Genomic DNA, 12513 nt, shown 5'->3' on the forward strand with positions numbered 1-12513 from the left:
CATTCAACCCAACATGAAGAAGCAGCCAGGGAACAGTTGCCATCGGGAGCACTTATGGCAGGAGAAAATCACAGTGGCCTAGCCCAGAGAAGAAGAGGGGTAGAGTCCAGGGGCAAGTCACAGCCCCCAAAGCGCCCTCTCAGTCTGCACAGGCCCACATTAGATGCGGTAAGGAGCCATGGTGTGGTGCAGCCTCTGCAGGTCACACACTTGACACACAGTACGCATTCCAGCATCAATCACATCCTGGAGCTGGGACAAACACTTTCCCTTCCAGGGATGTTCCAGAACAATCCAAACAAGGAGAGATGCCAGGCTCATACCAAGAGAAAAGATCTCCCAGAGTAGAATCCCATAAGACCAGACATCACTCAGCGTGGTGTAGAGGTTGTCGAAGATGCTCTCAGGGGCCATCCACTTCACGGGAAGGAAGGTCTACAGGGAAGAAGGAGGAAGGACATTAACCCCCAGTCTCCGCACTGATGATCTGCAGTGGTGGAGATGGAAAGGGTTCCTCCCGGGGCTAAGAATAACTTGCACTACTGAAGTTGCCTCGCAGTGTTTTGTGTGTGTTGTGTTTACTTCTGCACTTGCAGGACCTGCTACCTGTGGTTCTTAATTCATATTTGGTGAATGATGATCAATGTTGCTTCCCACCTCTTCCAAAGGAATAATGTCCCAAAATATTTAATCCTGAATTGTTGCCCATAAAGTGTGAGCCCGAACAGACCTGTCCCCTACTGGCAGGGATTCCTAGGAACAAAACTAAGATCCAGCGATCTGTGAGCCGATTACAGCTTCTGAACATTAAGAAATGTGCAGTCATTTTCAAAGAATCACCCTGAGATGAAGTTTAGAGCCTCTTCTGTGAAACTGGTCCAAACTTTTGTGAAAACACTAAACTGAAGTGGATACAAAAAGTAACCATATGAGCATCATTGCAGAGACTCGGAACTTCACGTGAACAGGTGGGAGCTTGGCTCTACCAGAGTTCAGTGATGTGTTCGAGGTATGCAGGAAAAAACACAGCTACAGGCATGGCCACATGAGTTCCTACAGCACACAGAGCAGGGACACAGGACAGAGTCCTCTGGGTGGATGAGGCAACCCCTGTGGTTGTCTCACAGCCAGCGCAGCGGAGTGAAGTGGAGTGGCACCTAAGGGTGGAAGGAGTATCCTAAACTACTTCCAGATGAGAGGGACGGAGAGCACAGTCTGAGTAGATGGTACAATGACTTTTAAGGAAACTGTGCCTCTGAGATATATTAACTCAAATGATCTTAACATATTAGGGGTCACAGGTGCCTTTTGAAAATCTGATAAAAATTGAAAAGCCAGAGACCCTGCCCCTGGAAAGCCTTGCGTGTATCTGCATGCACACAGTTTACTCTTTAACAGCAAACACTTACTGGATGATTCCATATTCCAGGCACCGCCTTAAGCACGTCACATGAATTCCCCAATTTAACCGCCCACAGCAGTTCAGGAGATGGTGCTACTACTGCCTCCCTGCCACAGACAGAAACTAAAGCATGAATGGGCAAGAAACATGCCCAAATCTCAGCCCTCGCACAAGGTGGAGCTGATCTCATGCCCAGGCCTGAGCTTGACTGAACCCCGGGAGCCTACTCACGAATCTCCTTATTAAAAATATGGGATCCCAGTGGCAAGACGCAACAGCTGACTTCAGAGAAGAAAGGGAGGGAGGGGAGTATGCCAAGAGAGGGCAGGGGATACATACACTGCCTTTCGACACGTAGTTCGAATCATGCATGATGTCCCTGGCCAGGCCAAAGTCACAGATCTTCACAATTTTCCCTTGGGCTAGGAGGACGTTGCGAGCAGCCAGGTCCCGGTGAACACACTGTGTGGAAAGGGAAGACACATTCAGGGTCAATCCATCCGTGGTGACACAGCAGCACTCCTGCAAGACTGGCCGCTCCGAGGTGGCCCTGGGAGCTGCCGGACATGCACCCAAGGAAGGCTGTCCTGCATGATGGGCTTGCCCTCAAAAGAACCTCTTCAAGACAGAAAATTCTGGAGGAAAAAGAAGACACCTGATGTAGCTAGGCTTCAGGCCCTCCCTGGGGAAAGAGGAAGAAAGCGGGTAAAGGAGACACAGCTGCTGTCACTGGTCACTCCCAGGTCTCTCTCCTGCTGTCTGCTGCCTCGCTCCCCTGACTCTGAAATCTGCAGTCAGGTCTGACGATGTCACCATTCCCTTAACTTACATTTTTTGAAGCCAAAAACTCCATTCCTCGGGCAACTTGATAGGTGAAGCTCAACAAGTCCAACAAAGTAAGGCCTTCTGAGTTATCATCCGAAAGGAGGTTTTTGACTTCTGAGTCTGCAGAACAGAAACGAAGTGTGTCGGTGCCAGAGAACAGCATGAGAGCTCACCCACCACCATGACTCCCCCAGGGAGGCTGCTTGTCGGACTGCAGAGGCTGGTCCAAAGAACACATCCAGAGCTACGTCTGGTCTTATGGTTTCTAGACCTCCCAGGTGGGTATCTAAACTATGCAAAGGGGGTGGCGCAGAGCTCAGCGGTAAAGCGCTTGCCCAGCAGGCCTGAGGCACTGGATTCAATCCCCAGCACCACAAATAAATAAAAAATGAAAAGGTTCTTTCTTTAAAAACATATTTGTACAAGTTGAGCATTCCTATCCCCAAAATTGTAAATCCCAAATGCTCCAAAATCCAACTGCTATTAAGTACCGACATGGCACCCCAAGCAGAAAATTCCACACCTGACCTCACGTAACAGGTCACACTAAAGATATCATATAATGTTTCCCTCTGGCTCTGTGTAAAGGTGTACATGAAACATAAATGAATTTTTGTTTAGACTAGGGTCCCATCCCCAAGATATTTCATTATATACAGGGGAATTTCCAAAACCTGAAAAAAAATCAAAAATCCAGAACACTTTTGGTTCCAAGTATTTCAGTCAGAGATCGTCAACCTAAATGCAGAAAGACATACCTGGTTTATATGAGTAAGTGAGAACCCACAACCATGAAGATCAAGCTAAACTGATCTCCCTGATGGGTTCTCACATATAGTTTTGTTTTGCTGTTGGTTTTGGTTTTTCAGTAGTACTGGGAATTGAACCCAGGGACACGCACATGTGAGGCAAGTAATCTACCACTGAGCCACATCATCAGTCCTTTTCATTTTGAGACAGGGTCTCACCAAGTTCCTGAGGCTGGCCTCAAACTTGCAAGCCTCCAGACTCAGCCTCAGGAGTAAGGGATGACAGGCCTGTAGTACCACGCCAACACATACCGATTTTGTTTGCCTCCCAGATTGTTTTTTTCAACCTTAGTTAGCAATCACATCAGCCATCTTTAAACTCACACACACGCTGAAATCTTCTGTGACTAATATACATGAGAACAATTGAAAAAGTAGTTTCTAGGAATTGCTGTATTTTCTTCTTCAAACTACTTGCATAGTCCTTGGATTGTAACTCGTCAATTAAATCAACTACCAGTCAGACAAGGGGACAAGTTTAAAGATCAATGTCAGTGGAGATCAGGAAAGGTGGTACAGTAGAGGAAGCTGCTTTCCCAGCTACCTCATGGTGTGACACCAAGGTAGCAGATATATGGCTTCTCAGTGAGGTGGGGAAAGAGTTATTTCACTGGGATTTAATACTGGACACTCAAACAACTTGGGGACTCAGAAGGTTGGATACGATAAGATAAAGAAGAAAGCCCACTGCCACAGGTGGTGGCTGTCAGAGCTGACCCACCCTCAGGCAAAGCGGAGAGGGTGACTAGAGGAAGTCAGCTTTGAGGCGGGTCTTAGTGCAGAGAAATCGGAGGTCAAAAACACTGTGACTGATCTGGAGGCTGTACTGTACAGTAGACTGGTGCACGAAAGACTCCTCATGTTTCCCAACTGTCCACGGAGGGCAGAGGCAGGAGCCATCCTGAGGCAACTCTGGGAACTGGGATCCAGGAAATCTGAGCTGGGTCTGGTACTGGGTCCTGGCAGACACCTGCCACATGACCTAGACTGTGCCTAACAAACTAAGAGAAAAACAGGCATGGAGAGTATTTTACTCAGGAGAAGATGGGTCAGAGAGGCTGGGGAGAGTCTGGCTGCCTCCAAGCTTTGAGTCTGGCAGGAGGCAGACAGCTGGTCCTGTCAAAGGATCAGCTGGGGCAGGGGGGGCGGAATTTGAACAGGTGGGTGTGACTAGGTTGGGAATTAAGCCCAGGAAGCCAGGGAATACAGGGTCTGCAGGTAGCACAAGGAGCAAAGGATTGGTTCCTCTGCCTCGCAAATGGAACCCGACCTTCGGGAATTGCACCTAAGGAACGTCTTTCAGAGAACTCTGCAGCCAACTCCATCTTGGAAGTGGAGCAGTACAGATTCAATGCAATTCCCATTAAAATTCCAATGATGTTCTTCATAAAAATAGAAAACGCAGTCATGAAACTCAATCAGGAAAAATAAGAGGCCTAGAATAGCCTTAGTGAGAAAAGCAAAGCAGGAGGCATAATACCAGACTTTAAAGTATACTATAGAGCTATAGTAACAGAAACAGCATGGTATTAGCACCAAAACAGGCAAGAAAGCCAATGGAATAGAAGACACAGAGACAAATCCATATAAATACAATTATCTTATACTAGACAAAGGTGCCAAAAACATACAATGGAGGAAAGATAGCCTGTTCAACAAATGGTGCAAGCTGGAAATCCACGTGTAGTAGAATAAAATTTAACCCCTATTTTTCACCCTGCACAATAATCAACTCAAAGTGGATCAAAGACCTAGGAATTAGGCCAGAAACTCGGAACCTATCAGAAAAAATGTAGGCCTAATACCCCAACATGTCAGCTCAGGAACTGACTTCCTTAACAAGACTCCTAAAGTGCAAGAAGTAAAATAAAAAATCAATAAATGGGATGGCATCAAACTAAAAAGTTTCTTTTGAGCAAAGGAAACAAGACTGTGAACAGAGAGCCTACAGAATGGGAGAAAATCTTCACCACCTGCACCTCAGATAGAGCATTAATTTCCAGGATATACAAATAACTCAGAAAACCTAACATCAAAAAAGCTAATAACCCAATCAACAAATGGCCAAAGAAACTAAACAGACACTTCTCAAAAGAAGAAACACTAATGGTCAACAAATATATGAAAAAAAATGTTCAACATCTCCAGGAATTAGGGAAATGAAATTAAAACTACATTGAGATTTCACCTCTCTCCAGTCAGAACGGCAATTATCAAGAACACAAGGAACAATAAATGTTAGCGAGGATGTGCGAGGTCGGGGGGAAGGGTACACTGACACATTGTGCAACTGCAAATTGGTGCAACCATGTGGAAACCAGTATGAAGATTCCTCAAAAATCTGGGAATGGAAATACCATTTGACCCAATCATCCCACTCCTAGGTTTATATTCAAAGGATTTAAAATCAGCATACTATATATAGTGACACAGTCACATCAATGTTTATAGCAGTTCAATTCATAATAGTTAAGCTATGGAACCAATCTAGGTGCCCTTCAACAAATGAATAGATAAAGAAAATGTAGTATATATACATAGTAGAGTATTACTCAGTCATAAAGAAGAATGACTTTATGACATTTGCCAGTAAATGGATGATGGATCTGGAGACTATCATGCTAAGTGAAATAAGCCAATCTCAAAAAACCAAAAGCCAATTGTTCTCTCTGATATGCAGATACTAACACACAATAAGGAGGAGACTGATATAAATTCATTGGATTAGACAAAGGGGAATGAAGGGAAGGGAGGGGGATAGGAAAAGGTAAGATAGTGGAATGAATCTGATATAACTATCCTAGGTACATATATGAATACACCACAATGAATCTCACCATCATGTATATCTACAATATTGGGGGCCTAATTAGAATAAGATCCAGCCCATGCTTGTATAATTATATCAAAATGAACTCTACTTCCATGTATAACTAAAAAAAAAAAAAAAAAAAAAAAAAAAAAAATCAAAGGAGGATCAGTAGAGGAAAACAACCAAAAGGTGGGAGGTAGGGGAGGGAGGGGTAAGTGCTAAGGAGTGATATTGGCCAAACGATATTGTCATATCGTGTGCATGCACAAATACGTAACAATAATCCCATCAGTATTACAACTATAATGCACTAATTTAAAAATGTGAAAAAAAAAAAAAATCAGTGCCAATGACTTTGCATTGACTTCCCTCTGTTTGTAACTTTTCCCATCTGGAGGGGTTCCAATGTTTTCGAGGAAGAAGGCCATCTAGGCCAGTAGTTCTCAGTCCTTTTTGAGGATTTTCAGGCAAGTGAAGAATAGCTCCAGCCATTCACATTTTTCTAGCCAGCTACAGGAAGGCCAGAAAACTGTAATCTGCTTGCCAACACGGCCTGGGCCTCAGTGTGACTCAGGTGCCAAGTCTACCAGCTCAGCCTGGGAAGCAATGTAAACTATTTTTAAAAATATGGGAGGGGAGAGGAAGCACTATTTCCGATAACTCTCATTGACTAATCTTTCAAAAGTGCCTGGAAATTCACCCATTTGGCAATGTGAAGTGAATGGAACTCAACTGCAGAAATGGAAAATATTATTGTGTACCAAACTCTGCAAAACAAGCACATTCTATTTTTAACAGATTGTACCTTCTGCTTAAGAACTCTGATGATATTCAGAGAGCATTAGTGATTTTCAAAACAATTTCTGTGGCAGCTCAACACTTTTGCATCAACCAGTGGGAGGGCTCAGGCCCCAAAAACAACATCACAGGAAAAGGCAAAGTCAGACCTACCTAGTAGCCACCCTACTTCAAGTCTGGGATTAGACCAGAAACCTGGAGGGACCACCCCCAAGCAGATAGGAGGTGGTCCATCTGATATAGCATTAGCTGGGCACCCTGGAGTTAATAAATCCATCCAACCTACCACTTACACCACTGTTTTGAAAACAGATCTGCCTTCGAACAACAGTCAACAGAAACACTTGTCAGAAAATACAACTCCAATTGTCTACTCTCCAGTTTCTATCTCAAATTGGATGTCAGGAAAGCTAAAATTAAGGGTTATTGAACTCATCGATATAAGTCTTATAAAATTTAAGAAAAAGCCACTATGAGGAAACAACAAAAGATTGCTAACTTGCAGTTCTGCCATGTAAGGTTACTGAAAAACAAATCAATCATCAGGGGTAGAGATGCAGCTCAGTGATGGAGCATCCGCTGAGCATGCACAAGGCCCTGGGTTCAATCATCACCCAAACAAAACAAAACAATCAATTCTATGTTTTCATTAAAAAAATAAAAAAGTTGGGGAGGTTGGAGGTATAGCTCAGTGGTAGAGCCTAGCATGAGTGAGGCCCTGGGTTTGATCCCCAGTACCGCAAAAATAAATAAATCTATTAAAAACATTTTTTTCAATTAAAAAGACATGTTACCAAAAAATAAAAAAAAAAAAAAGAAAAGAAAGAAAGAAAGGTGATGTTCAGAATAAATGATTCTATAAAGCAATAGCATTTGGAGTTTGAGAAATTCATTACATCAAGTCTGTCTTCACCGTTTTTAATTCACAGGCCGCAACCCTATAAAACACCTGTCACACACCCAGCTGAGTAGACCTGCATTCAGGGTGGCCTGGCAGGTTTCCTCATCAACCCTGTTCACCTACCTCTGAGTATTTTAAGTATCATATTAAAGCAGAGTGATGCAGACGCATTTACCTAACATAGATTTCTTCTTGTAGGAGGCTGGACGATCGTACAGTGATCTCTGGATGTCCGAATACTTAGAAACCTCTTTCCTTTCTAGCATGGGGACATACTGGGTTGTGTCAGCTTGCTTCATGTCCATGTAATCACCATTGTTTTCAAAAGATAAAATCACATAACTGTAAAAACAGAAAAAGAAATCTCAGCCAGGTGGCCTTCTGGAGTGGTCACTCAGATGACGATTTGGGTCCCTACAATGTGCCGGGTGCTGAGGGAGGCATAGCAAAAGCAAAACCAAAGAGCACCCTTCCCACGGGGAGGTCCAGGCAGGGAGACAAGCCCGAGATGACTACTGGAACAATCCCACAAACTCACAGGCCGTCTCAGACCCAGGCGTGCTGAGGGAAGGAAGGTTCCAGGGACATGCAAGGAAAATGACTCCATTTGGCATGAAGGAGGCACTTTTCAGAAGATGCAGGATGACCTTTACCAAGATGGGAAAGACTAGGGGAATATTTAGGTCCCACTAACGTTGGCTGACAAGGCTCTTAAAACCTTTTTGCTTATTCATTTTCAATGCCTCTTCTCTACACATCTTCAGTGGGAGCACAGACACCCTGAAATGACTCTAAGACAGGTGGAAATGTCCCCAGAGACCTATAAAATGTTACAAGTCTATTACATTTAAAATTTGAAACATTCATGACATTAAGGCAGTCATTCTTTCTCTGTTTTTCAGTTTATATGCCATGAACATGGGGTGTGTGACCCTGGCTTGGGGAGACAACTCCTGCTACTCCATAAATTCAGCACCCATTTAGTGTCCATTAAATAAATTGATACAAAGTAAACACTTTGTACTTTCTGATCTTACAGATCTTCGCACCCTCAGAGATCTGTACAGTCACTTTGCCGGCTTCTGAAGTGGAGACCACCATCACTGGCTTGATCTATAGGCCCAGGTTCAGCAAGGACCATCAGCTGAAGCTTGGAGATCCTCAGACAGATTGTCACAAGGTATAAAAACTCAGGCATCCCTGGCCAGCGCTACATTTCATACATCCTAAGTGGATTGCACACATACTGGAAAACAGCTTCCAGAAGGATTCCAACTCTCACTCCCCTTAACTTCTACCAGTAAGACCTTCCCACATGATGTCCCAGTCCAAAGCACCTGCAGACATCAGGTGTCCATCTGTACTGTCAGAGACCACTGGACAGGCTAGCTTGTCTCCAAGTCTTGCTACCTTGGGCCCTGTGGGCATGGATTCTGATTCCCTTCATTCGTGAGGCTTGCAGGACAGTGACACAGCAATGTATCTGTATACTCACCTGCGTGTGCTTTCATCAGCAGGGTTCAATCCAAAGATGTCCAGCTCTTTCTTTGGCTTCTCTGGGTGGCGGCTCAGGAAGCTATCCCTATTCTTATGCAAATAGTTGACCAGATCGCCATAGAAACAGTACTCAGTGATGATGTAGATGGGGCCTACGGGGACCAAAACCAGAATGAAAACCCAAGGACAGAGAAGCCATGAATTGCTTTTTGGACTATCCAGAGACATTGCTCAAAAACAGTGACTTCCATCAGTTCAGTGGAACCGGGGAACCAGTGGACTCCAATGAGGAGACTTATATTCACTGTTGTGCTTGGGTTCTGAGGGGGGATCTGAGTCTGGTCCCATGGGTTTTCACAACCACAGGGGTTCAGAGCAAACCCTCACTCCCAGGTAGATTGGCGAGCCTACCTGACTTAGTACAGGCTCCAAGCAAGTTGACAATGTTTAAATGTGGCCCCAGGTGAGTCATTATCTTCAGTTCAGACATGAGAGCTTGTTTTTCACTGGACCTAGCCGTGGCTGTTGAAGAAATAAACCATGGATCAGTTCAATTCAACTATCTACCTCTTATTCTCAGGAAATCTGAGAATGTGGCTAATCCTGTGATTCAACATTATTTCATTTACCAAGTGTGAAAAAGAGAAGCAGACGGCTACTCGATCTGGACTCTGCAGTCCCTAGCCTTTAGGGTATAAAGAGGTCACTAGAAAAAACTCCTAGTTTTCCAACATACAAGTGACAAGAACAATCAAATTAGGTCTATTTTGATAAACATCTAAACACACATAAAATCTAGAGTCCAAGAACCAGAATCTAGTCCTAAATTTGCTACTTGCTGCCTGTATTACAATTTGCTACATGATTTTGACCAGTTCACTTAATATCTCTGTATTCAAATCCTCCCAGCACTTACGTTTGAGCATCTTCACTGCTACTTTCATAACAGGCTGGGACCGGCTTAATCCATAGGCTGTTCCTTCAACCACTTTCCCAAATGCACCAGATCCCAAGATGCGACCTATGGGCAAGAAGAACCATCAACACACCCAGCTCCTCTGCAGGGCCAGCACCAAGGGTGAACAACTGGGTGGGTGCTTTTCCTGCACTGAGTAAGCCTAATTATTCCTCCAAGAACTCCTGTCAAAAAAAGAATTGAGCCCACAGGGGAGGAAATTAGCGTAATTGCTTTTGTCAAATACCATTTGCAATAGAAAGGAAACACAGACGGAGAGAGGAGGATGCAGCCCTCCCTGGTGTGAGCTCTCTGGCTAGCAGCTGGGTGCTGGCCAAGCCCTGGGCTCCTCTGCTCTTCCCTCCCAGCTCCTGCCCAAACCCCCTGGCTCAATACCCTTCTGTTTTCCACATGCAAACAGAAGCATCCTTTGCATCAATAAATCCTTAACCACTGTAAATACTTCAGTATTCAAAATACCACCCGTTCCAAGGCGTATACAAGTAAAAACTTGGAGCTGGGTTCGTTGCTGCCCATTGCCAGGAAGGCCACTGAGGCTAAGCATGCCCTGAGTCCAGTCGTTGCTTCACGTCAGGAAAGACAAAGAGAAACTGAAACTATTGTCGCCACCCTTGAAGAGCTCACCAACCAGGCAGGAGGTGTCCAGGGTATCAGCCGGACCATGGACAACCCAGCCAGGGTAGACTCTGCTCATGAAAAACACTAAGAGTCAACACTGCCCCCTTTCCACAGGTCTGCATGGCTGGCAATTACTGGAAAGGTACTTCACCAGCAACTCGACAGGCACAGGAACAGGGAGACAAAGCAGTGCCCCTTGGCATAGCAGGGTTTTAACCTTTCTTCCATATTTTATTACTTTTTAATTTCCCTAAGCTCCTCATCCTTTTTTGGGAAACAGTGGTGAAAATATAATAAAGAAAGCTTAAAGAAAAGCATTTGAAATTGGGAGCAGCAAGGATACCTCGCTTGATTTCAGTTTAAGTAACTCTCTAAGACCTAAACTCTGCCATATCTTGGAGTGATGAGACAATGATAATTAAAAGCTGTATTTGGTAAAATTACTCATTGTGACATAACCTCTAGCTCTAACTTTCATTTGCCCTTGTCTTGTTCAGAATGTGATTTTTAAAAAATTTTTTAGAATAAAATAAAACTCCCTTGGATTTCATGTATTCGGTCTCAGCCCAAGATTGAAATATTCGAACTCTGTGACAAGTCAGTTCGGTTATTGTTAAATGCTTTCCTTTAAAAGGTATCTATGGTTTTATATCTTATACTTCACATATATAAAAAAGTATCTTATGCATCCATAGAATGTACTGGATCAAAACCACCCACTTTGTGCATTCATTTCTCATTTAGTGCTTTAAAGTCACATAAATTCACTTCCTTTTCAATTGGTGTCCTTTCCAAAGCAAAGCCTTTTTGGTGGATATCTCTGCCAGGCCTCCTCAAATTCCCTCCTCTCTTTGTAAAATTTTCTTTAGCTACACCTTGTTATGGTGTCAGGTTTTAAATTTCATTACAATGATACAATTGATTCTTCTCCCCCATGACTACCCCTGGCAGTGTTGGGGATTGAACCCAGGTCTTCATGCATGCCAGGCCACTGAGCTACATTCCCAGCCTCAATCAGCTCATTTTCAAGGTGGAAATATAGTTCTGCAAGCAAATTTCTACTGCATAGTTCTTACGAAGCAAAGTTCAGATCCCTGATAGGGATTTAAATAGTAACGCTGTATACAAGTGAGAGTAGTGTCTTGGGAGGTCACAGTCATAGGGACTTACCAAGCACTAGTCCATCTCTTGGAAATTCCCATCTCGAGTCATAAGGTAGCTGCATTGGGTCCACATAAATATATTCATGTCCATCAGGGCTGATTGATTCAATGACCCTCCAGCGAATTTCATATCTTGGTTTCTGTAAATGGCCAGGACAGGTAACTGGTGAATTACCAAGTCTGACAGCACCAGAGCTCCTGCAGCAGCAAGCTCACTGGACACAGTAGGTCCAACCACATCCATCCCACCTGTAATCACTGAGCCCCTTCACTGTGCCAGGCACTGAACTAAGCTGCTCTTCTGGTTCTTACAGGTTTCAAAGATTTTAGTGCTTTGAGAAAATACCTACCTGTTTCCAAATGACAACCAGGACGATAAGTGAGATGATCACAATCACCAACAACACCAGGACTGCAGCTGCCACCGTGAGCTCAGAACGCAGGGCTGGTGGATCAGAAAGAGACATGATGAAGAATTTCCTCAAAGATACACAGGGGGCAGGAAGGCATAGGTTGCACCTGGTCAGGAATTTCTCACTGCCAGTGGGGAAGAGTGGGGGCTGCCTGGCACATTATAGGGATGGGCAACATCATCTCTTAGACATTCGCACCCACGAAACTACACCAAAATTCAATCAGGGAACGCAGACTTTCTCCAAAGATGCTCTTAGAATAACCTTTCAGATGGAATCAGAATAAGAACAAGATAGAC

The 12513-nt window shown here is 44.1% G+C and overlaps 1 protein-coding gene across 3 annotated transcripts in view; it reads right to left on the reverse strand.

Annotated features, from left to right (window-relative positions):
• Positions 1–12513, reverse strand: part of PDGFRA (platelet derived growth factor receptor alpha) — a 50041-nt gene that overhangs the window by 11060 nt on the left and 26468 nt on the right. For all 3 annotated transcript variants that reach the window (XM_079154548.1, XM_079154549.1, XM_079154550.1), the window contains exons 11-19: positions 12152–12246; positions 11809–11941; positions 9961–10065; positions 9456–9566; positions 9043–9196; positions 7723–7889; positions 2232–2347; positions 1742–1864; positions 324–435 (exon numbers count right to left, since the gene is read on the reverse strand). In XM_079154548.1, the coding sequence (XP_079010674.1) occupies positions 324–435; positions 1742–1864; positions 2232–2347; positions 7723–7889; positions 9043–9196; positions 9456–9566; positions 9961–10065; positions 11809–11941; positions 12152–12246 (1116 nt within the window). The remainder of the gene's footprint in view (positions 1–323; positions 436–1741; positions 1865–2231; positions 2348–7722; positions 7890–9042; positions 9197–9455; positions 9567–9960; positions 10066–11808; positions 11942–12151; positions 12247–12513) is intronic.

This window comes from Sciurus vulgaris, assembly GCF_902686455.1.
Source record: "Sciurus vulgaris genome assembly, chromosome: 9".
Lineage (NCBI taxonomy): Eukaryota > Metazoa > Chordata > Mammalia > Rodentia > Sciuridae > Sciurus > Sciurus vulgaris.